The sequence below is a fragment of the Cyrtonyx montezumae genome, unplaced genomic scaffold, assembly GCF_038088225.1.
Source record: "Cyrtonyx montezumae isolate F1298 unplaced genomic scaffold, pur_monq_1.0 scaffold_13, whole genome shotgun sequence".
NCBI classification, from domain to species: domain Eukaryota; kingdom Metazoa; phylum Chordata; class Aves; order Galliformes; family Odontophoridae; genus Cyrtonyx; species Cyrtonyx montezumae.
This window is the reverse complement of record NW_027071859.1, coordinates 13,185,412-13,211,682: the sequence shown is the minus strand read 5'-3', so window position 1 is coordinate 13,211,682 and position 26,271 is coordinate 13,185,412. Positions and strand designations below refer to the sequence as shown.

The 26,271-nt window shown below is 37.5% G+C and overlaps 1 protein-coding gene across 2 annotated transcripts in view; it reads left to right on the top strand.

Annotated features, from left to right (window-relative positions):
• The first annotated feature begins 3,996 nt into the window (after positions 1 to 3,996).
• Positions 3,997 to 26,271, top strand: part of GREB1 (growth regulating estrogen receptor binding 1) — a 52,992-nt gene continuing 30,717 nt past the window's right edge. For both annotated transcript variants that reach the window (XM_065730709.1, XM_065730708.1), the window contains exons 1-14: positions 3,997 to 4,153; positions 8,100 to 8,219; positions 8,977 to 9,153; positions 16,587 to 16,769; positions 17,074 to 17,205; positions 18,754 to 18,879; positions 20,724 to 20,846; positions 21,685 to 21,822; positions 21,993 to 22,178; positions 22,564 to 22,914; positions 23,405 to 23,533; positions 25,056 to 25,181; positions 25,649 to 25,846; positions 25,950 to 26,130. In XM_065730709.1, coding sequence (XP_065586781.1) covers positions 3,997 to 4,153; positions 8,100 to 8,219; positions 8,977 to 9,153; positions 16,587 to 16,769; positions 17,074 to 17,205; positions 18,754 to 18,879; positions 20,724 to 20,846; positions 21,685 to 21,822; positions 21,993 to 22,178; positions 22,564 to 22,914; positions 23,405 to 23,533; positions 25,056 to 25,181; positions 25,649 to 25,846; positions 25,950 to 26,130 — 2,327 coding nt within the window. The remainder of the gene's footprint in view (positions 4,154 to 8,099; positions 8,220 to 8,976; positions 9,154 to 16,586; positions 16,770 to 17,073; positions 17,206 to 18,753; positions 18,880 to 20,723; positions 20,847 to 21,684; positions 21,823 to 21,992; positions 22,179 to 22,563; positions 22,915 to 23,404; positions 23,534 to 25,055; positions 25,182 to 25,648; positions 25,847 to 25,949; positions 26,131 to 26,271) is intronic.

Sequence of the window (26,271 nt, the reverse complement as noted above, 5' to 3'; positions counted from 1 at the left end):
CACTGTTCGCAAGTATCTAACGACTGAGAGTCAATGGATGGGGACAGAGTCATTTCAGTGGTGCCTACTGAAAGGACGAGGGGAAATGGACACAGGAATTTCCAGAAAAACATGAGGAAGAACTTTTTTTTTACTGTGAGAATACCAGAGCCTTGGAATAGACTGCTTAGGGAGATTATGGAGGTTTTTTCTTTTTTTTTCAAGATTTTCAAACCCCATCCAGGTACTTTCCTATGCCACCTACTGTAGGGAACCTGCTTTAGCAAGGGGTTGGGCTGATGATTCAGATGTCCCTTAAACCCCTTTGATTCTGTGATTTTTGAAAACTTGGGATTCTGTCACTTCCTCTTTCCTTCAGACCACTCAACTAAAGTGATTAACAGTGGCTTAGAACCCTTGGCTATGTTTTAGAACCTTCTTAATGTGGCTTATGCAGATGCGCTTCTTCTGTATAATAATAATAGTCAAGGCTATTAACTCTTAATCAGACTCTATATTTCCTAGTCAAGTAATTGCTGTTAACCACAGGATTCCTGACAGTTCCTTGTCTGGAGCTGGAGAGCTTTTCTCTTAAGTCGAACATAGCTCTACTTTTTACTTTCCCCATATACCTTGGTTATTAGGCTGAATGCTCAGTAAATCTTTCTGGTCGGTTAGTTGTGCAGTTGTGTAGGTCCTCATGCCATGGGCTGTGCTGTCAGAGAACTAAAAGCCAAAGCAGCCCAATAGCTAGGAAGCCCTGCCTTCCACTCCATGGCAAGCAGATATTTGCCAAGGACTCCTAACATCTTTAGACTAACGAACTTTGCAGGCATTTTCAGAATGGCATCTCTCTTTGACAGCATTTATCCTTGGGTTTCAAATATATTGTCCTGACACACTTCAGTTGTATCTACAATTGTTTCTTAGGCACCTACGTTCCTCAGAGTGCTTTCATGATTCTTTTTGTTATGATTGTAAACAGCTTTCCCTGGTCCAGGTCTTCCTTCCTATTTTTTCCCCCTTTATATTAACTAGTATTTTTCTCTGCATGCTTTCTGTGGAAACTATGACAGTCAGTTGCTGTTTGGTTTATCAGTAGTTGGGGTTGAGGGGTATCCTTCTGTTGCCCTGTTATTTTGGTTTTTTTTTTTTTAATAGATCTGTTTTCCATCTTATGTTAATGGCTTGGAATTTCACAAGTATTTGAAACTTCATCCTGCACCACCCACTTGTATCCAAGAGAGGCATAAATCTGGACTGGGAATGCTGAGTTCATTGAAGCAGGAAAATAGGACTCAAAGCCCTTGCTTCCCAGTGTCACGGAGTCAGCAGTTGACAATTCAGGTGCTGCAGTCTCAAGGCCTTTAAAAAAAAAAAGAAGCTGACAACCATTGCAGGGCTTCTCCCCTGCTTGCTTTGTGGAAGTCATCTCTCCCACAACTGAGAAAATTACTGGGGCTCTGAATGACACAGGCTGATGCTGGCAAATCTCATTCAGTGGACAATTTCTTATTCCAGCAGTTTGTGTTCGATGATGTAAAATGTCTCTAAAATATTAATCATGTCTTCTGAAGTATGTTCCTGAACTTCTGACTGTCTGGCAGTGTGGCAGCCCACAGTTGCACAAGAGCTTACACGTACGAATCCAAAAACTTTCTGTTTTGTTGTACCAACCCATCCATGTAATTAAACTGGCACTAAAGTGAAAGAAAACTCTGTTGCAGAGGATGCCAGGATCTGTATCTTGTATAAATAATGTAACTCCACTGATTCCCTGTCTGTTAGGTCACACCAGATTTACCATCTGATGCTGCTTATTTCTGGCATCTTCAGCATTAGAAATAGGTTTTCTGATGTGTCCACTAGTGGGCTCTGTATAACAAGCATGTGAGGTGCCAGAAAATGCTGTGTCTGTTGCTATTCCTAATAAAAGGCACAGAATAATTGCTGTCTGTACCAATAGGATATTATTTATATACTGAGACTCAGCAGTATTTTCTCATTCATCACACGTAAATGCAAATAGTGTCAATAAGCAAGGCAGCCTTCATGACTCGTTGCTTAAAGCAGTTCTGGCAGTTCTGTGTACTTGCATGCATGTAATGCTTTTGGGTTGTCTCAGTATTGTGTCCTACTCTGGATGAATTGTAAATCTTAGTATTTTTCACGTGCTCTCTGGAAGATTTTCAAGAAGGAAATGAATAAGTTTAGATGCCTCCAAACTAATAAGAGAAAATATCAGTTCATAGTATGGGGAGAGATGTTAAAAAGAATGACAAAGGAATCTGTAAGGTATCAAAAATTATTTGTCTTTATTGCACTGATGCTGGCATATAAAACTTGAAAAATGGGTTAAAATTAGGACTAGAATTAGTGAGTTTGTTTAGAAACAGTGTTTGGTATAATTTATTTTAGTACTTAGCCATGCGTTTTGTACATACACCTCTGATCCAACCTTTTAGGGTCAATACTGAAGGCAGGATTTCCTCATTATCTTCAGATGGGTTTGGTATAGGTGCAGCAGTAATTAAAATTTGGAATAAGAAGAGCCAGAAGGAATTGTCTACTGCTTGTATTGGAAGAGAGTATGCCTCTTCACTTTCATGTTAGCACTGAACATAGGTAATGTGCTTTATTTTATTTTACTGTTTTCTTTAACCCTTCAGCAAATGGATCGGTAAGTGCTACACACTGCAATTTTTTGATTTATTTTTGTGTATGTTCACCTATTTTGCCAGTTGTGCCTACTTCCTTCTTGACCGTGTCTGTAAATGCTGATTACATCTTTTATAATTCTCTTTGAGCTTCTGTTAATGCTATACAGAGTGTGTAGTTAAATATATGGCATTAAAATGGTACCAAGAAGTATACAGAGCTCTGATTGGTATGTCTGTAGGGTCTGTAATACAGATATATTCAAATGGTCCAATTTGTGTTTCTTTCAAATTGGTATGTTGTTAATTTTTCCTGAGAAGAGTTGTATGTGATTTCAAAGCAGCTTTCCTTTTGCTTGGCTGATTCCTGCAGGATGCTTCCCAGCAGGCTCATTTCCCAGGCAGCACCCAGGCCCAAGGAGGGGCTGTTCAGTGTTTTGGAATTACTGCCACAAACAGGAAGCATTTCATGCTTTCTATTCACAGTTATGTGAGGAGGGAAGGATGTGGGGCCTAGGGCAAGAGCTACTTTGTATTAGAAAAAGAAAGCTGACATGGCTTTTGGCTATACGAGGTCATTGTATGTGGGGGGAAAGCAGCCTGTGGTTAAGGAGGTGGGAAGGAAATGCTGGGATATTCAGCTGGAATAGGCTGACTCCTTAGTGACTATCTGAGCAAATTATGCTGTTTCACTAATGGTAAGATCCTAATAATGAAATGCAAAATCAAATAGATACTGGATATGTTTCATCTTTACAAAAAAAAAAAAAAGTTTGCTCACATGGGAAAGTATTTCTTAAGGAGAGAAGAAAAAGCCATCATCTTCCATAACATGTGTTAGAGCAGTGCTGTTGTTCCTGAGTCAAACCTCTAAAATACATGTTGACCTGCCTTAGCTGTGAGCTCTTAGCCATGATTGGGCCATGAAAAGATAGCTACACTACACTGCTATTGCCCAAATCCTTCGCATTTTTTTTCTGTTTAAAGTCATGTAAAACAGAAAGGCTGTTTTACAGGTGAGGTTGTTGACTACTAAGAATACATCTCTTCAATTGCTATATGAACTGTGGAATTACTAGACTCAGATTTGCAGTCACATCTTCAAGAAGGTGTCAGAGCTATTCTACTGAATTTCAGAATACTGCTGCTTTTAGTTAACTTCCTGTCATTTACCAGCAGGATCAGCTCAGCCCTTGCTGCAGTCAATGTTCCTCTCCTTTGCCTTTCTCTGCAAACAATGGAGCTTTTTTTTCTCATGAGAAATGTTGCAGTCTGACATCAGTGTGCAGTAATCAAGTCTAAGTACTGAAATTGAAATCCATTTTCTTTATTTTTTTTCCTTGTCTTTTTGTTTGAGAAGATGGGAAATTCTTACGCCGGTCAGCTCAAGACAACAAGGTTTGAAGAAGTGTTGCATAATTCTATTGAGGCCTCTCTTCGCTCAAACAACTTAGTTCCCAGGCCAATCTTTTCTCAGTTGTATTTGGAAGCTGAACAGCAGCTGTCATCACTGGAAGGTAGGAAGTAGTGAACTTAGAATTCTGCTCCCACACAGTTCTGCTGTTTGCTCTCCTAGTGGTCAGCACAAACGTTTAAAATAGGAATGCAGAAGAACTGTAGTATTCAAAGTTTTTCTTTGGATAGTTTATGATCTAAAGTAGAAATGAATATTTAAATATTTATGTTAGAATTTGATCAAAATACAAAACGTGGTGTCTTGACAAAATGAAGTTTTGCTCAGATTTGTTGTCATGTATAAACTGAGGATCTGGAGAACTCTTTGGTGTTTAGAACATAGATCTCTTATCCTGTATTTTACCCTATACTTCTAGAATTTATATAGTAAATGATGGTGAAAAAAGGACAGATTTTTGAACTTTACACTTGAAGTATTTTTTGTTGTGAATAATAAGGTACAAAAAATTGGAGCTGATTATTAAGAATGCTTATATCTACTTTTGCCCTGATTTTTTTAGTTGTTCTCTTGTAAAGGTAAAAACATAGGATATGACCTCTGGTAAATCTTGCTCAAGTCGTTATATAGCACGCAGGACTTTCTCTGTTTAGAGAAGATCGTTTTCTAAGTTTCATTTGCTCAGTTGTTTTTTCTTAGAAGTAGTATAATTTAGATGAACTGTAGCTCTGACAAGCAAATTTGTGATACAACTCAGTGTTTTGATGTTCTGTAATACCCATGGTTCAGAGCTGGTACAAGGTTATATTTAATATTTAACCATTTCTACCACTAGGGCGGTGTTTCATTTTTTTTGACCAGGTCTGCTTATGCTGTTTTTATCTTGTTAGAGACAGATTAGAGATAAGTAATGCAGAATGTATAATGATTAATGATCCACAGTAGTAGAAAAGGAAAGAAAAAATACAGCAGCCTAAGAAATAGTAATGGAATAAGACATTTTGCATGGATTAAACTTTTTACTGCTACATTACTATAACTGCTGAGGAAATATCCCTTGAAGAAATGTTTGCTCACCGTTCACACGTCATTAGTCTTTTTTTTTTATTGCTAGCACAGGACGTGTGAATTAATATACATTCATTGTTTAAATATTTATGTTGCTTTGTCTCTTCATAAAGCGATTCTTCTGTTAAATCTTCTGTGAAGATTTATTAAGCTTTTCCATGGCAACAAACAGCGATGTCACGAAGTGGATTATGATATCATCTGTGAATGATGCTACAGGAGCGGATACATTGCTGAGGAACACAAGTGTGATTTTGCACTCACATTGCTTCTTTCATTCAAGGCTTCCAGGGAACTTTTTAGACCAAGAGAAGCTGATTCTGTTTTCTTTGAAGTTAATGGCAACAGAATTGAACTGTAGTTAATCCCACAGCAGCCTGGTGGAGTACATTCATTTCATGGAAGTTTCAGACAAAGGGAACTCTGAAGGGATCTGACATAGAGTTTTTCCAAGTTTGTTCCTTAGGTGAGAGAGGCCTACAATCTGGCATTCTGTACTCCAACCACCTCACAATAAGTAGAAATGTCCACTCCTATCTAGGTAAATCCCTGTGCTCTGTGTGCCAGGAGACATCTGAAACAGAGAGCCATCCTCAAGATCCTGCATAAGCTCTTATCCACTTATCTGGTTATGCTTCCTTGCCCATGGCATTCTGACTTGCTTGTATCCTTGGATAGTTCTTGGCTGTAACTGCTTACTAGTTCTCAGTACAGTTGTTTTTCCTATGGTGGACCTAGACAATTTAGACAAGGTAATGCAGTCAAGGTCAGTGCCAGAGACAAATTAAACAGATTGGACATTTCACACCTAAATGGTACATTTTTTACAAAGGAATTCACAAACAATTGTTTTCCGGTCTCTATATTTGAAAAAACCCAAACATACTTATTTCCAAGTGTGTGCCTTTATGGTCACTTATGGTAGTACAGTTGCCTATAAAATTATTTGAAGCTACGTAAATTGAAAGTACCCCATTCACATAAGTTGGTTTAAATACAAGATAAATGTCCTTGGCTCCAGTAGTAGGATGTGTTTTTTTTTTTCATTCTGTTTCTTTCCTATCTTTTTATTATTGATGTATATTACATATATATGTATACATATTGTACACATAGTGATACATGTTAGTCAAGGTTAAGTCATAACACATAACTTAGCCCTGTCTTGAATACCAAAGACAAAGAGCTTCACTTTTCTCTTTGTTCACTTTCAGCATTATCTTTGGTCTACTCCCTTAAAGAGAAGTGTTTATCATTCTGCCCTTCTCTGTATGCACCAACACTCAGGCTTGAGGTTTAGATACTTAAAAGGAAATGCACTTCATATTTTCTCCTAGTTTGGGGTGTCTTAAATAACCTTTACTGACAAACTTTCAAACTCTAGATTTACTGAAGTCAGCTTTCTATCTAATTCTTATTTTTTCTGTAGTATTTCTTTAACCAGTTCTACAATCCTCTCTCAATAAAGGAAAAAACTATTCTGAAGGCAGAAAATAGAATCCCTGATAAATATCATGTGGGTTTCTGAGTACGTGATCCAAATGGTCAGTAGAAGCAAAGAGTTATGTCCAATTTTCATTGAGCTTTGGAAGATGCCTGCAGCGAGCTTTGTTTCAGTTCTGTTTAAAGGCTAAAAGCTGGTCAGCAGAAGAATATAGGAGCTTAAGTGCTCTTCTGCTTGCCCAAGTCCAGCCAATGTTTTCAGCTTCTGCCTGATCCTCAAGTGCCTGCAGCCTTTCACCACCAAATCTTTATGCTGCAGCCAAATCTGTATGGAAGCCAAGGCAAGACAAGACAAGACAGAACCCCACCAAGTCTCCCTTACTACCTTTTCCCTAGTTCAGATTTACGTGTTCTGCCCATCGAGCTGCATCTCTCTGCTTGCCAGTTTTTCTCCCATTTGCCATGAATGTGTCCTTAGACACAAGAGGGTATGGAGTCATTGCTCAATATGTTTTGCTGAGATGTTGAATTATGCTTGAGAATATGTTTGTCACATGGGTATGGAGAGAAGAAAAAAAAGATATTTCTAGCAGAAAATCTGTAATATACACAGAGAATAAATAGGTGAATTCTGTTAGCAAGCACCCTAACAGGTAAAAATATTAACTCTCAAGGGACCGCAACACTGCAAAAGTGATTTGAAGCAGAGTCTGAAGGTAAAACACCTAAAAGCATCTAAAATAAAAGCCTAAGTGATATATTCTTTTCCTCAATAGTCAGAATTGCCTCTTAGAATGGCACAGTCCACGTGCAGACCTCTGTGCCTTGTCTTCCAGACATCTGCCATTCTTTGACGTTGTGCAGAGAGCAGCAGAGTTTTACTCAGAGCTCTGGATTCTGGTAGGAATTGGACTGTGTGAGACTCAGGTTTTCTTGCTCTGATATCAGCTGTGGTGATCCTAATTTCTGGCCCTGTTTCTTCAGTCTGCAGCACCAAGGATGTGATAGGCACCTCACTGATAAAAACCTGTATTTGGACTGTGGCCAGGGTGTTTTGAAGTAACAAATTTGCATTTGTTTTGGCTGTTAATATTATAAATGAGGGATACAGTTACACTGTTGTGATCAACAAGAGTTTGAACACCATGAATTAGGCCTCCAAACTCATGAGGTTAGTTTAAAAGTAGAGATTATATTTTGAATAATAAATAGAGGCTTCTTTTTCTTAACCCCTTTTTACTTTTTCGAGTGCACTTGTGTCATGTTTTTTATTTTTCTTTTTTTTGTTTGTTTTTGAGGCAGAAGGTAAGATTTTATTTTTTTTTAATCAGAGACCTTCTATAGAAAGCATAAGACTGACAGCTGGAGCTTCAAAGAAAGAACAAATACCTTTAGAGCTGACAATGTTAAAGTTATTGCCAAGAAAAGAGAATCCAGTTTTCTGTAATACTTCCTGTAACTGGGTCACCTTGTTCATTCATTGATTTGTTGCCAGCATTTTCTACTTTATAAGACATTTATGCTACCACAATTTGTAGCAGGCAGCAGAGTAGATAATGAGGAAGAGGAGGAAGAGGAAGAAGAAGAAGGCTCAGAATCAAGTTGTCCTGTTCCTTACCAGATGAAGCCTCCTCCAGAAGGATGTTGCACCACTGATGGTACGAAATGCACTATCAGAATGCATGCTATCAGAAGGCATTTTGCCCTACTGAAATGGGTATAACTGGAGTATTTCCCCTATACCTAATCAGAATAAGATCATTTGTATGTTGTAGAAATCATAAACATTCCTGTGTTTGCTATCTGTTAGACAAATCTGGGATAGTTCTTGACTGGTTTTGCGTTTTGCAGTGTCTTTACCAAATGTGTCAAATAAGTGTTTGTGCTAGAACACTGGCATAAGGACAGAACATCTGTTCTATTAGGCAAGGTTGAGTTTACAGGCAAAATATCCACTATGATGAGTGTGGTAATTCGCAGGCTTTATCATCAATTTTTACTACTTGAAGTGTACCTAATTCAGCGTTGCTGTAAGAATTAAAACAAAACAGGAAAACCAGTGAAATTCACTAGATACTTAAAACTATTATCAGCATTTTTGAAGGTCTGACTGAAGTTAGAGTGACATTAGTAAGTAGCCCATAAATATCTGTGATGTTGTGCGACATCATCATGAGAAAATTCACTGTGAATTTTCAAATTTGTTTGTTTATTGTACTGATGGTATTTGTTTATAGTGACCAAAAGGCAGGGAAGAAAACTATCTCTTAGTTTGCTCTTGACCTCAGAGGATACCACTTTGTTTTTCACTAAAACTATTGGAAGATCTTTAACAAAGACAATTACCCGTGTTAAAGAAAAGAATCTTCTCAATTTAAAATACATCTACTTGATTTGTTTTTTTTTTTTTTCTAGGTTTCTGCCAGTCTGGTAAGGATTTGAGATTGGTTTCAATTTCCAATGAACATATTGAGGTACCATCAGGGTTTTTACTTGTTGGCGCCAAGTCACCAAATTTACCTGATCACCTCTTAGTGTGTGCTGTGGATAAAAGATTCCTTCCAGATGATAATGGGCGCAATGCCCTGTTGGGTAAGTGTTTGTGGTCGCAGTAAGAGAGCACTTCTGCCTACAGTTAATAGCTTTTTTTTTTGGTTGTTTTGTTCATCAGATGTTATTTCTGTTGTGTTTGTACAGTAGTTCTCATTGGTGATGCACAACAAGATAACAGTTCCAAGCTGGCTATGTTTACTTTGGAAAGATACAGAGCAAGCCAATTCATTTGAAGTTCTTCATCATCTTCTGTCCACTAGCCCAAAAATTAAGTCACTGTCTGGTCTGTTTAGTCCTAGTTGCTGGTGCTACGCATCTGGTAACTGGAGTTGAACTGCCGCCTTTCCCTGTTTTAGCTTTCCAGATACTAATATACTTGGACAGAGTGTAGATCTGTCAAAGTGAACCTTTCTGGCTACAATATATATGTAAACTGATTATAGCTTGTACTGTAAAAAGCAACAGAGAATCATAGAATGGCTTGAATTGGAAGGGACCTCAAAGATCATCTGGCTTCATACCTCTCCTGTGGGTAGGTGCCAACTACTACATTAAGCACTGCATCAGGTTGCCCAGAGTCTCATCCATTATGACTATTTTGATTCACTTTTTTGGGGGACAGGAATCACATTCCTTCATATGTTTAAACAATAGCATGAATCCTGGATCCTAACCTATGAATTTTTACAGATTTCACGGTAAAAATAAATATGAGGCATTATAAGTTGAATTTTTTCCTTAATGTGTAATCAGACAATACTGTGTTTGAATTCAGTCTTACAAGGCATGTTATTTTAAGAAAAAAGTTGTGTAGAGTACTTAAACTTTCCTTGCTTTTCATTAATTTAATTGTCCAGTTTCTGACATAAACTGAGTCTGTCTATTTTCATTACAGCCCTTCTGACTGCCATTAGCAAACACAATTAGGGGCAATCCACAATCATGTGAATGAATGAACTAAATATTGAAGTTAGTAAAGTGGAATAGTTTATATACTGGGACAAAAAGTATACGATCTAGAGGGAGAGCTATTATTTCAGTCAGACATTCTTGGGTAATTATGTATTATTTTCTTCAAAAAATGCCTCATCGTTTATCTGTGTACCAGTCTGAGCTTTAAATAGCAGAAAGGAACTATTTGTCATTGTGCCCTTTAACCATTTTCTTTCACAAACACTGAGGGATATGACGTGAACTCAGTTGTTATCTCAGTTTGAGCCACTCTTCAAAGCATTTGGGATGACAGCATAGTGTGAAGGTGGGTAATGTCATTCTGTGCACAGTAATTTCTTTCCTCATGTGATCTTGAAGAGTTGGATTGGTCACAGTAGATTTAACTAGTGATTGTAAAAGAGTTAGGAAGACTATAAATCACCCATGTGTTGTCATTTTAAAGATAAAGACAGGAATATTGTACCACTCACATCATTCAGTGCTAGCACTTTTAACAGCTTAAGCTCCTTAGGCTGTTAGCAGAAAGGAAGTAGTGTGCTTGTTAATTGCATGCTAAACAAGAACAGAAAAAGGCAATGGGAGCATAACTGAGAGAATTTTATACTACTTGCATCCTCAGCTTTCTTATTTAATACTGTTTTCTTCTTCAAAAACAACTTAGATGCTTTTTTTTGTCTGTTCTACATTTAAATTCTATTGAATCATGTTCTTTTGCAAAAAAAAAAAAAAAGTGATAATGTAGGATAACTTGTATGTATTATATAACAAGCTTAAATGTGGAAGAATTTGCATTTGGATCTTTAAGATTAAAAAAAAATCATCTATAAATTGAAAAGAAGTGTTCCCTGTTGCTATAATCTGGTGAAAACATATGATAGATCTCACTGACATGAAGATGGAATACTATTGGTAGAATAGACCATATAGTAAGTGGAAGTGATATTTTTATTCTAGTTTTCATCCACTGATGCAAATCACATCCAGGTAAGAAAAAATAGAAGCAGACATCAGTAGTCTGTTTCAGATGTAGTAAGTTAAAAGGCAGAACCACTCTTGTTTTTAATTCTCTGCTTATTAGGCTAACACAGTTATCTGTCTTGTGCTAAATTGAAGATGAAAACTTCTCATAAACTCCATCAAGAGCAGTAGCCCTTTTTAATACTTGTATTTTTAAAGAGAGGGTAGAAGGCTTACTTTTATATTCTGAATTTAAGCTATGCTGTCTTCAAAGATCATGGCCTTTCAGAACAACACAAAGTGATTCCTGAAGCTCTTCTGTATTGAATTCATTTTTATTTGAAATCAGGTATAATTGTCACTCAGATTATGTTTCACACTTTTGCTAAGGTTTGCTGGTGATTCTGGCACATCACTTCTAACCCTTGAAACTTATTATTAAAAAAAAAAAAAATCTTTTCTGTTTTTGTAAGGCAGTTATTACTGACTATTGTGGGATTCCCCTTCTCCCCCCCAAATAATTTCTTTGTAGGGAACATACAGAAATTTCAGAAGAAAGAATAATGTCTCAGGAGTTTCTTGACCAGCTTGTGACTTATGGCCTTGTTCCCATAAGGGGCTGCTGATGTTTGCACCAATTTATTCATTATGCTAATGAGTTGCCTCACCGTCTAAAAGTACGTACCTATAATATGAAAGTTGTCCCCATTGGAGAATGAGGTTATTTTGTTTCTTGGTTTTTACAGTGGATGGTTTACTTCATGGAAAACTTCTGTTTTCTGGAAGAGGCGTTCTTTGTATTTAACGAGCCTGAGAATATATTGTGTATATTTCCATTAATAGAGTTAGATCCCAAGTTATGCTACTCTGCAAAACAAATTCAAATTTTGGCTCTAGGAAACTCTTCCTTTTTGTTTTGTATCCTGAAGGAATGCTTCACAGGGGGAAGAGCTGTTATAGTGTGATATTTATTGTTTCCTTGGAAATGCAGCTAATATGTATCACCCCCAAAAGTTTTTCTCTTTTTTATTTTATTTTTCTCCAATTCTTACTCATAAGGAGAGTCTCTCGTGATAAACAAAGCAGCTATTCACCCATCATTTTCCTTCCCAAAAGACCTAACAGCTGCCCACTTTCCTAGCAGGGAATAAGAAATCCTTTCTTTTTTCAGTGGGTCCCTGAGGTCAGGACGACAGAGGAAAAGATTAGTTTGCATGCATTGTAAGCTGTGTGTAAGATGAAAAGATTGCAGTATAAAAACTGTGGCACTTCTGTTAGAAGATACAATGTTCTAGTTGGCTTTTGTAATAGTAGTGAGTTTCTGTACAATGGAGTCTTAACATGACGGTATTAATTTCATGTATTTTTTTTAAATGTGGGCCTTCAGTCTTCAAATGGAATGGTAATGAATGGGAGGGAAAAAATGTGAAGCACTGGAGATGTTTGTGTGCTTCTTGCTTGTGAGTAGAAGTGAGCAGAAGAAATATTTCTGTTGAAGAGTTAAAACCATGCTAATTCTTAGTATTAAGCAAGTTCAAAACTTTTAAAATTATCTTATCATTATGTAAATATTAACATTAATTAAAACCCCATTATTCATTTAAAGAAAAAAAAAGACAGGAAGAAAATTTTCATCTGGGCCAACAGGTGATAGAATAGATTGAGATTTTAGATGAATATCGTTCCACCTTGAAATCTTCTATTTACCTTTATCACAAGCACACTATTAATCCAAAGGAGCCATTGCCCTGTCATATGGTAGATTGGGCTTCCCATCTATTTAGTCCAAGATCCTGCTACCATCCCTTAGCATGGAAGTGATTTTTAAATTACAGTCATTGAATATCCAGAGTTGGAAGGGACCAACAAGGATCATTTAGATAATGGGTCACTCCAATGTGGGAAAATTCAAGCAAATGCACTTAAGATATCAGATTCAATCAAATATCTTCTGATTAAACAATCTTCAGAGGGTAACGGTCTTAAGTCACTACTGAACTGAGTTGAGTTTGAACTGCTGACCTAAAGGTGAAAGGCTTTTAGCCCCGAAACTCCAGGCATTGATTTCTAATTCTCTTGTGTAATCAGTTGCATGACATAGATATATTGAGCCACCTTATGGCTGCCCTGACTCCCTCTGACCTTTGTCCTTTCTATAATATATGGGAGAATATGTAATGTGTCTTGCTTATAAAGCAAACTCTCTATCGGTTGTTAGACCCAGCCATTGCATGTGAACAGGGCATGCACAGAATGAGAATTGGTAGTGGGTCCAGCCTTGTTCAACTTCTCATCAGTGACCTAGATGAAGAGATGGAGTTTACCTTCAGCAGGTTCACTGTTGATACAAAGCTGGTTGACACACCAGAAGGCTGGACATCTGGCCATTCAGAGAGACCTGGACAGACTGGAGAGTTGGTCAGAAAGGAACCAGATGAGGTTTAACAAGAGCAAGTGTAGAGTCTACACCTGGGGAGGGATAACTGCATGTGTCAGTACAATTTAGGGCCCAAGCTGTTGGAGGAGAGCTCTGAAGTTGTACACCAGGACCAGTGTGTCCTGGTGTACAACAGGTTGGCCATGAGCTTGCAGTGTGCCCCAGTGGCCAAGAAGGCCAATGTTATCTTGGGGTGCATTAAAAAGAGTGTGGCCAGCAGGTTGAGAGAGGTGATCCTCCCCCTCTACTGTACCCTGGTGAGGCCACATCTGGAGTACTGAGCTTAGTTTTGGGCTCCTCAGTTAAAAAAGTGTCCTGCTGGAGAGAGTCTGGTGGAGGGCCACAGAGATGAAGAGGAGCCTGGAGCATCTCCCTTATGAGGAAATGCTGATAGACCTGAGGCTGTTTGACCTGGAGAAGAGAGATTGAGGGGAGTTGGACTGATTGTCTTCAGAGGTCCCTTCCAACCCCTACAATTATGTTATCCTGTGATTCTTGTGCTGGGGGCCCCAGAAATGGACACAATATTCCAGAGGGCCTCACAAGTGCAGAGCAGAGGGGGACTATCACACCTCTCTCCCTGCTGGCCACCCCTCTGTTTAAGCAGCCCTGCTGGTTCATGTCCAGCTTTTCATTCAGCCATTGATGAACACTGTGAGTCTTACTCCATCTGCTGCAAGGCTGGCAGTGGATGCTTCAATCTGAAAAGCAGCCCTGGAGTAATGAATGAACATCACTTTAATGCACTGAAATTATAAAGTCATGCGATATTGTATCTGTGGTGTCATCAGAGAAAGTGTCAGTCTGAATGAATGGGGTGAAATTCAGTGTTGGCAGGTGTTTGCCAGAAGGAACTCTGCTCAGTGGGGATGGGAAGACTTGAGGTGTAAGATGATAGTTTTACTTAAATGGAAAACTGAGGAATAAACTTCTGAGTGATTCTCTGAAGAGTTTTTAAACAAGTAGACTCTTCAGGTGTTTTAATTCTTAAATTAACCTCACCTGTATGCTAGAGTTGGTGAAAACTAGTTCTCCAGTAGACCTTGAATAGTAGACTCTTAAAGATAGATGACGTAGAACAAATGGCTGTTTCAGGAAGGCGGTATTTTTTTGTTAAATCTATCTTAGTTTGCTGATGATTTACAAGAATTCTCAATACCGACTGGCGTAATGTCCACATAATAAGATTTGTGCCCACTGCTCCGCTTTCTGTTACGGAAATATTTCTACATGTGGCTTTGGAAAGCAGTTGGACACTTTCATCAAAACAAAAAACCTAGAAACGGTAAAAGTACTTCTGTTTTTCTTTTGGAAATGGTCCCCTCATGCTTCTGTTTGGAAACAAATAAGTCCTTGCAAGTGGAAACCAGTTAAAAATTGCAATGCTGCTTCTCATGCTCAGTATACTGCCAAGATGTAGAGGAAGTTTCCATTTGCTAGCAGCATTTTCTGTAGTTTCTTGATCTGCCTAAAATGCATGTAAATTCTACAGCCTTTATCACATCCGTTGTAGTTTTGTTTCCCTTTGTTGCTTTTCATGCAGCAACTGAAGGTTCTGTGATGTTAGACAGATGCTTTCGTGTTGACTGATACAACACAGGGGATTTTGCAGTCTTGACTTGTCCTGATTTTATGAGTCATAATGACCTTTATCATTCTACCTATCAGCCTCAGTGATATATTAGGCAGCTTTCAGTAGTTATTGTTTACTCATTACCATAGAAGCAGACCAAATGCCACATAAACTTAGATTTGTAATGAATTCTTCTGTGCAATTTGAAAATTAATGAAAATACTCAGGTTATAGAGCAAGAAACAGGTGCTTACAAAGCACAGCGCTTCAGTGACTGCATGTTAGTCACTTAGGAAATATTGAACATTGATTTGAAAATGTAATTTGTCTGAAATGTGATGGAAACTCTCATAAATGGCTCTTCATTCTATTTAACATGTTGGAGGAATAATATTTCCAATGTTATTCCTCATTATTTACATGAGATGCTTTTCCCTTACTTTATTTTTACTATCTTTTGATTGACTGAAGATACAATTTCAATTTGTAATTCCTGTGATAACATATCAAGATGCCCATTAGATGGGATTAAAATAAAAAGAACCTTTGTGCTTCAGAGCATGTGGAGGGAATAGGGAGAAAATTTCCATGCAGAACATTATCTTCTGTTTACACACTATACAATTTCCTTGTAGGTATTAAGTATTTTGAAATAATTGTTCAGACATAGTACAAAACTTTCTTATGGAAGTACTTTGGAAAATGGAATAATAAAGTTGTTTAAGAATAAAAAGCAGTTAAGTCTTAATTAGCTGTTCAAGGATTGTTCTGTATTTACGGTGATAATGGCATCACCATCGTGAGCTCCTCTTTGAAGCTCAAATTTTATTCCTCAGAATGAGAGGAAATGGCAGTATCCCTGGAAATGCCCCATTAAGTCTGAGTACAATGAGCTTTTTTACGTGCAAGGATTGCATCTCTCTTGTGTTCTCTAAAGTTGCAGACATGTTATTTTCACAGTCGTAAATAGCTTACAGTGTTGTGAAGTGCTAACACAGTCCCATCATATAATTTGAGAAATTTACTTAAATCAGTATCCTAAGACTGCATTAGTATTTTTCTTCTCTAAACAAACATCTGTAGTGGATGCTTGGTCCGTAAATATACTTGGATCTTCTTAAATAGAGTTGATTAAATACACTTTATTTCCTGAGGCTTCACTGAATGTTTAGTTTCAATGCAAGTTTAAAAAGAAGTGAAGCTTACTTTCTGTGGTGGTAAGTGTGTGATTCAGTACAGTTCAGACAAAAATATTTTGTTTTAATGCTTTTTAGGTACTTAATGTGTGGGTGCTGTGATTTTTTTTTCTGGTGGGAGAAAGTGAAAAATGTGGCTTATTTTACTTTTTCTGTTGGTGTGGCGTTCTGGTTTTGCAGTCTAGTAGCCAAGGTGCAACAGAGAGGACTCAATGTAAAATATTTTGGTTGATAACATTAATACAAAGTTAAATCTGTAAAATAAAACTTATTCTCCACAGAAGAGTCATGTTTTGATGTTATTAACAGACACCAACCTATCTCATTGGATTATATGTATTGTTTGTTTTATCAGGCTTCTCTGGCAATTGTGTTGGCTGTGGCAAGAAAGGTTTCTGCTACTTTACAGAATTCTCAAATCACATTAACCTTAAACTGACCACTCAGCCCAAGAAACAGAAACACTTAAAGTATTATCTGGTCAGGAATGCACAGGGAGCTCTAACCAAAGGATCTGTAATCTGCTGGAAAGGGGCAGGTAAGATAATGAAGCTGTCTTACTTGAGCACTGGTTTTTGTCATCCAAGCTTAGATATTACCGAGACTGGCGTCTATGTAAAACCTGAGAAGATCAGTTGAAAGAAAGACTCCTTAAAGTGCAGCTGTAAAAAAGCAATTGTCCACCCTAATAAGAGGATGGCATGTCTGATGCCATCAGTTCCTCCCTTCCAAGTGCTATAGCCTTATTAAGTAATTCACATGTGAAATTACCAAGACAAACACGCAGAAAAAAGCAACTGTCGCTGTTGTCGGTGGGTAAGAAGTTTCTTTTCTTTCTTAAGAACTCAGAGGCCGGCAGTCTTCATCCAGCACCTGTTCAGGCACAGTGTGCCAACTGACAGAGAGCGCAGGCCTCCCTGGGAGCACAGTGAGTGAGCCTCCCCCAAACCCTCCATCTAGGACTCTGCAAACAGGTATGATGCGGAAGGAGAACGCTCTGGGTTAATGTGTGCTCTTACTGCTCTGTTTGTGCACATCTGTGTGCATTTCTACACATAGACAAATAAATAAGCACGTTACCCCATACAGTACAACAAATTGAATAGACTTAGAATATCTTGTGAATAAAGAAAGGAATCCTGTTTTCAAGGCTTTTTACTGTCCATTTGTCCCCCTGGATTTATATACAGAATTTTAGGAAATAATAAAACGGATAGGTGATGTGAAGCTTGTTCATAACTAAGGCAAACCACGTCTTTTAAGAGACAATTTGCATTATAACTAGAATATGCATTACTGTTGGGATTGTACGGGCATCAGCAGAGAAAAGCAACTTTTAACATTAAAGGTAAACTGATGAGTACTGTCTTTGTATTAACAACAATTTTTTTAACATTTACTTCTCCTTTATCCTTACGTAAATAAAAGGTGATCGATGATAGTGGCTAAAGTGATCTTCCTGAGCTTCACAATGAATATTCTCTTGTGACTCTTACAGAGATTCATAGAATGGTTTGGGTTGGAAGGGACCTTTGTGATCATGTATTTCTGACCCTCTGCTGTAGACAAGGGTACCTCCCTCGAGTCTGTGTTACTCACAGCCCCATCCAGCCTAGTTGAATGCTTCCAGGGATGGGACTTTCACAACCTTTCAGGGCAACCTGTTCCAGTGTCTCACCATCCTCAGAGTAAATAATTTCTTCCTGATATCTAGTCTAAATCTACCTTCTTGCATTTTAAATCCATTTCCCCTTGTCCTGTTGCTACCTGCTCTTATTAAGTTCATTCCCAGGTTTCCTGTAGGCCCCCTTCAGGTACTGGAAGGCTGATATAACTTCTGATCAGAGCCTTCTCTTCTCAAGGCTGGATGCAGTACTCCAGGTGGGGTCTCCTGAGAGCAGAGGGGAAGAATCACCTCTCTTGACCTACAGATGTGAGAACTGAAGCACATCTGTTGGTAGTTATATTCTCTCTGAGAGACAGAACCCAGTTAAATAGTTGGGATCTGGAATGCTGGTAGTCCTCCAGAACAAACTGGTACTCTCTTTACAATAGCAGCAGTGGCATTTGTTGATATTGAGATCACACATATATTAAAAAAAAACAACACAACAGCATTAATTTCAAGAACATTAGACTTATAAAAACCTCTTTTTTTAATGTGGCACACTTGAAATGATGTGTCAGTCTGAACTGCATTGTTATTAACATTTTAAACAAGTTAAACAATTCTGATTCTCTTTGCTGATTAAGTAAACTTCATATAGCAGCTAGAGACAACCTGCAAATAATCTAAAAGATCTGAAATACACTTAGTTGCACAGTGGGATTTTAGTTAGACACTTATTTAGGAGTGGGACAGCAATATTCTAGTATGAGATCAGTGGTGAGTTTATTTTATTCAGCATGGAAGTTGCTCTGAGCAGATCTTGATGTCTCTATTAAATGGTAATTGTATTATGTCAATTTGGGATCTTGATCTAGAAACATTAATACGTCAATACTATTTTTTTTCTTGCCAGCTACAGCCATAGATCATACTTTATCAACAGCAGCATTCTGCTCAGCAGCTTATAATGGCAAGGAATCTCCTAAACAACAGTTGGTGAAAAATAACCTATCTGCTTTGTCAAGACCACTGGTATTAGGTATTTGTATGGATTTGTTCTTTAATAACCCTAAGCTCTGTATTCCATGGATGTGATAGAAACAGTGAAAAAATGATATCATGATCATAATTGTCTGTATAAATAGAAATTATCCTTCCCTTCCAAATCTTTTGTCATAACCCCTCCTTTTCTTTTGAATGTTAAAAAGTTTATATGATTTCAGCCATAGCTTTGTAGCACTTCAGATTATTAATTGGAAGTTTTTCATGACACTTAGAGTTGATATCATTTTGAATCAGTAAAGGCTGGATTCTGAGTCTAGTTTCTTCAATAATATATTTGCATCAATCTCACCAAACAGGCTTTGTGAAGGGAATTAAGAAAAGCATGTAAATATCATTCACAAACTGATTTCTGAGTTGCAGTCCACTTTGGGATGGAGCATTAAATTTTGACAACTGGCTCCAGACTAAAGACACTTTCCTCACTGAACCATGATTATCTTGATGTGTATCAATTATTTTCTGTCACTATCTATTTCATGTTTCTGACCTGTTTAAGCAGGAAAGTTTTTGTTAGTCTTTACCATGGAGTTGATCTCTTTCTTCCATGCTTGATCTCTTTCTTCCATGCTGGAACAAGTTTTCAGATCTTGCCAATTCATTTCAGCTGGATTCTGAGTATCAGCATATTCGATAATCCTGGAGGAAGGAGTAAGGCATTTTGAAATAAAAATTTCTTCATATTGAGCTGAGTATCATCCTGAAATTACATTTGGGTCACATCATTATGCCAGGAAACAAAATGAAAAAATGGGTAGAACAAATGGCTACATACTGCCCTCACATGGTAAAAGTTTAAAAATGAACTTTGAAAACATCGTCATAAGATTGTTCTGCAAATGAACAATCTTCTCCAGATTTGAGCATTCCTGGTTTACTTTTGACTTTAATATCTTTCATAAAAGTAAAACATAATAACACAAAAACTCAACCAACAGCATTTTTAATACAAAATTTTTACTCATTTTGAATTTTGTGTAAGACAAAGCATTTGACCGGGAGATATGAACTTGCCAGTGTACGATAGTAACAGTTTTTGTATTTTATATTAATGTGTATAAGTAGAAACAATTCAGTTCTTCAAGATGCTGAGTAATTCCTGGGCAACTGGGGACTCTCAACAGTTCTTTTAAGTGGAAACTCATTGTTTAGGATTTTGCATCAGTGCACAAGGTGACCAAAGAAAGTAATGTGAGACTGAGGAATATATTTGTCATGGGCTCCCAGAAAACTGTAAGAAATATGGTTATGATTTTACAGACAAAGATCTTGGAGCTAAGATGAGTATATGAAATGTGCAGAAGTAATTTGCTTCAAGTTAATACGGATTGTCATTAAAGAAAAGGTGATGCCAGTGAGAAGTACAAAAACCTCAACAATGGAAAAATTGTTGAAAAGAATGCAGATCTTTATTAATGTTACTCTGAAACCCATGAAAATATTTTTTTCAACATGAAGTTATATGAAACACAGTATCATGGGTTTGGAAATAGAAGGCACGAAATGCAGATATTGGCTTCAAAATTTAACATAAACATTATTAGTATGTCTTATTTTAGTATATTGCTCTTAATTCAGAGTAAACATTGGTATAAAATAGGTTAAGTTTAACAGGCCTCTACACCAGGAAGTTCATAAGTCTTTAAGCAGAAGATAGCAAAGTAAAACAAAAACCATAAGCAGTAATTACACTCATGGAGTCAGCCTTGTCTACCACAGTACTTAATGCTTTATTCAGTCCGTCAACACATGTTGAATTATCATGCACTAAAATGAATACATTTTATTGTAGTACTTTTACTACATGTTATCATTATTCAGGCACTTTGACAAATTCAGGACCTCCAAAAAAGCGCCATAAAGGTTGGTCACCAGAATCTCCGTCATCCGCTGAAACTTTGAACTTGCCCCTCAACCCACAGGTTTCAAACAGAATTAAAAATGGTAAGCTGTACCCAGGACAATGATGATGTTCATTTTATTATTTAGAAATAATGGGGGAAAAGAGCCAATATTTTAAAAACACACAGATTCTAAGGAGAGTTTTGTAAGGCATTTGATACCTACATTTACAGAATTGTTTGTGTTCTTCATTTTTATTGATTCCTCTTTGAGGCTCTGGACCTAGCTCTCATTAGAATCCAGTCACCAAGTCATTTTTAATAAACTGCAACAGGTACTTGTTTCAGTGTCTAAAGATGGACACACGTTTGGGACATAACAGTTAGTGTCAGAACTCGGATATCAGGGTATCATCTCTTGTTTCACTTGTTTGTCACTGTGTTCTTGGCCCTTTCTTGAATTTTAGTCTAGATACAGACTAGTGATATGCAGTGAAACAAACCAACTTTACCCAGGATGTTTTCTTTTGTATGCTACTGTTAAAATTACCATGAAGAAGTTAGTTTTGAACAAATGCTGAATCTTTATTTTTTATATATACCAAAAAACCTTACTTGTAATTAGTTTTACTGATTCTATCATACAAAGCCCACAAATTATACCTTTGCATTGATATCGTGTATATCTCTGTATTCACACATTCAGATCTAGAAAGGTTTCCTTATAAATATTTTGAAATCCTTGGGTGCATGTTCAATGTTCAATACAATTCTCAAAAAATAAGCTTGGGTTGTAGTAACAGTTCATGAAATGTTTGATGTCACCTCTAGAACTATGTAACACTTATACCAAATGTGTATGTATGATGGTGTTGAATAGCTTTTAATTGAGGAAGCGATTACTAGATCTTACTCCAGAGATATTATGTATAAACCCTTAGATGGAGGAAGCCTGTCATCTCAACCACATTCTGCTTTGGTGGGGCCGGCCTCATCTCCAATGGTGGGCTCTGGAGAACCTGTCTCAGTTCCTGACAACTTGCTGAAAATCTGTAAAGCAAAGCCAGTTATTTTTAAAGGTAAAAAAACCCCAACCCCTCACCAGGACCTCAGGTCTTTTTTTGTAAGAGACGTAAAGATAAATCCTACTTCTAAACACTGCTAAAGCTCTCATTTTTTAATTATCTACTATTCAAACTCTTTAAGTATGAAATTAATGTGATATGTACAAATGCTGTTTATTTCTAAGGTCATGGAAACTTCCCATATCTTTGCGGGAACATTAATGATGTGATTGTGAGTCCTCTACTGTATACCTGTTACAGAAATTCACAGTCTTTATCTAGAGCATATGAGCAGTATGGTGCCCCAACAATACAACCTATTTCAGAGGAAATGCAGCTCTTGTTGACTGTCTACTACCTTGTTCAGCTAGGTAAGGTGATTTTCTAAAACTAAATTAGTTGCTCCTGAAGACCAAATGTAGATTAAAATTTAATGATACACTGGGGGGGAAAATAAGGACAACAGCTGTAATTCATTGCTTTTGCTTGCATATAGTCCATAGTTTATAAATATTATATTGACACGTGCAGTATTCAAACACTTAAATATTTCTAATTAATGATAGTAGTCAGGTTCCAATTACAGCAACTTTGAGTCTCACAAGGACACTTAAAAATGAAAGATATAGTTCACATTTTCGTAACGGCATGTATAAATCTGAAATATGAGCATCTCTAAAAAAACCCAACACTTTTTAAAAAAGTTTTGTTCAATTGTTTCATAATATGAACATTTTCCTCTTAATTTTTTCTTAGCTTCAGACCAAGTCCCTCTGATTGAAGATTTGGAACAAATATTCATGCGTTCTTGGCGAGAATCACACCTGTCTGAAATTCGTCAGTACCAGCAGGTGATTCCGCAGGCCTTTCCTCAAGTGCCCAGCCATATTGCTCCAGTGACCTCGGCCCAGCTCCCCTGGCTGGCAGGGCTGGCAGCCAGCTCCTGTAATGACAGTGTCCACATCATTGAGTGCAGCTATTCTCTGGCTGAAGGGCTTTCAGAAATGTTTAAGCTGCTCATCGAAGGAAAATTAATAAAGACAAACTACGTAGTGATCATATGTGCTGGCAGAAATCGAGCCATTGATTCCTGCATTGTGATAACAGGTGAGATCCCAAGGGTGCATCTCCAGGCAAAACAGAGTCATTCCATGCTATGAGAATTTTCAGTAAGCTGCCTCATATAAAAAGGCCTTGACCAAGAAGGCATGGGTTTTGATGAACCCAAGCTGCTGCTTCACAGTTGGATCTCCCTGCTAATCCCATTCTGCCTGCATTAGCTGTGTCCTTACAAAGGCACTACTACAAATAAATAATGTAAAACTAACAGCAGTCAGTGTGTAATACTTTCCTCCTCTGTGCTACTGGGGTATTCCTGTGAGCAGAGCACTGAACATTTCCCCAGTGTTTATAATATGCTATTTCAACTTTATTGCCTTCAACAAACATGGTACATGCTTGGAGGAAGAAAAGTCTCATCTTGGCCTTTGTTTTCTGGCAGGAGGGAATTAATTCAGCTGGGAGTTGTTTTTATTACGACTTAGAATGTTTTTACTGTAGTTCAAAGTACTTTCAAAATGTCTTTTTTGTCTTTTAGGAAAGTATCAGGCAAGAGTTCTCTCTGAGGGCATGCTCACTCCTTCAGACTACCAAAAAGAAGTAAATTATCAACTGGTCACAGGCAAAGTGGAATCTCTGGGGTCCTTCTTCAGCACCCTCTGCCCAGGTACATAATATGCTGTAAATAGGCATATTTCCAAGTCTCTGTCTTTTTAGTGAGTGAAAATAGCTGTGCTCATGCTTCCTGGAAGTGAAACGTTATTAGAAATGTATAAAAAAATACAGGACGAAGGTGTGAAAGTACATTAGAATTGCAATTCTTCCTAAATGTGTCAGTTTCTAAATTCCCTCAGTTTCATAAAAATATGCTAGCAGGAAGCTGAATGTGCTATTCTTAGCTATGCAAACCTATCTATATAATTTATATAAGCCCATATGCATATGAATGGACACATTCTTTTGCCCTAAGCACATGATTCATTTGGACCGTGGTAGAATAGAATTATTTTATTGAAGGAAGTCTTACTGTGAACTTGATCTTGATGCATGGGAAAGAGAAGAAAATTGCAGAGTCAGCTTGACAGGATCGTTTTTAACTGAGTATATTGAGGATTACTACAGTCAGCATTTTCTGTGGCTAGATCCAGCCATGTGGAAAATGTAACTGTATCACACAACTAGAGCAAATGCAGCATGCTTGTCAGTGTTAATGCATTTCACAGGCCCCTTCACCATTCACATCACAACACAGAATCTGTACTTACAAGGCAAGAATGCTTTCTGAACGTGTTATGATATTTTCACTAGTCACTGAAGAGACACCTGTCTTCCTAAGAACCATCATGCAGTTATGTTGGTGTCTCTGTGCCTGGTATCTTTGAGTTACGATTCTCAAAATAACTTGTACTGTTGTTGGAGCAGAACAAGTAAATGAACATCCTGAAAGGAGTTACCATCTACATTGCACTTCTACTGGATTGCACTTCACAGAGCAGACCCTGCCACTCTAATATCATTTGCAGACACGTTCTAACATCTTTTCAACTGCTGAGAAAGTACTAAGTACTCAGGACAGACAGGCCTGTATTTTCTGAATAGCTATCATCTGTAAACAGGGTCCCTGTTAAACAGGACAGGATGTATTTGCAGATGTACTTAGCTCAGCAAAACATACCTTGCTTGCTTTTAGCATTATGTATTGGTACAAAACTCTCATTTCTCTGTCTACTTCATAAGAAAATATTTCTCCTTCTTTTTCTCAAAAGATTTTAAAGAATAATATCTCAAAAAAAATTAGCTTCAAAAACTTCTAATCCTTGTTAGTGATTAATAACAAATAGCTCAGTGGTCAGGACATAAACTTGGTTGCCTTCAGGTGTTTGTTGTTGCTGATTTAGATCACAACCTTGAAGCTAGCTTTCCACTGCATTCTGTAAACGTCCTAGGCTGAGGTCTATATAGCTGATATGTCATTCCTTGGCCTAGCGTGCATTTTATTAGTGATAAGGTGAAAAAAATAATGTAATGGAAACTAATGATAGGATTCATGTACAAAAAGGTCAATAAACCAAGGAGATGACAACCACCTAGCATACACAAAGCTCTTTGAGATCTACTAAAGAAAGTCAGCATGAAATACAGCTGTTGTCAACCTGGATATTTTTACCACTATCCTTTCCATTTGATAGAGGGTGACATTGATCTTTTGCTGGAGAAATTTTATCAGGAAAACCAAGGGCACATCTCTTCATCACTGCCTACTTCAGCAAATAAATCAACGACACTGAATGGAACAGGAGCAGTTGCTTGTACAAGTAAGGAGGATTTTCTGAAAAGGTAATAGAGTCAGATGCTTGAGAGTAGGTCTTTAGGTTTGCAGTTAGATGAACCTGTGCAGAGTCCTGGACTCTTGAAGAATTCTGTTCTGATGTGATTGTGAACTTGTGTCTTGGGATATCTAGGTTTACACTGGTGGATTCTCAGCTTCATTCCATGAGAACTGTAATCCCTGAAGCTTTAAATCTTACTTCCTTGGTAGCAGAATGCTACTGCACAAGTTCAATTTCAGCTCTTAAATACTTAAAGAGACTTGCAGGAATAAAATACCCAAGTGCTGAAAGTTTCTTTTGCATGTTCTATGTAGACTTTTCTAAATTAGAATTCTGACTCATAAGCAAAGTTCCTTAAAGAATAGACCTATCATTCTTTTCCAGACTGTAACATTTTGTATTAGATTAGGCTTCTGGTTTATATATAAAAAAATAATTTTGTCTTTTTCTAGGTTACGAGATTGAACGACATCAGATCCGCCCATTCCAGCTAGCAGTGGCTCAGAAACTGCTGTCTCATATTTGCTCAATTGCTGACTCCAGCACTCAAAATCTTGATTTGGGTTCCTTTGAGAAAATCGATTTCTTAATTTGTGTTCCACCCTCTGAAGTGACTTATCAGCAGACTTTGTTTCATCTCTGGCATTCAGGTGCTCATTAGTTAGCTTTGTTAGCTGGATTTGCAGGAAACCACTGAAAGCATTTGTGTCTGGAAATACTGACATTTATTCCGGTTTTTTTTTTTTTTTCTAGGTATTTTATTAGAACTTGGGTTGGAGAAGCAGCATCTTACAAAGCAGAGGGTGGAGCAGTATGTTATGAAACTTGACGCAGAGGCCCAGATTAAGTTCAAAGTCTTTCTGCAAAACTCTATGCAGAATCCACACACTTTGTTTGTCCTAATCCATGACCATGCACACTGGGATCTAATGAGGTGAGAATACTCTAACTTGTTTTTTGAGCAATTCTTTTTGTTTTTATTAACTCTTAAGATCAGGTTTATGATTTGTCTTCCTTCATCTGTTTGCATCTTTGCAAACATCTTTGAGAAAATGGACTGCTTTTACTTTCCAGT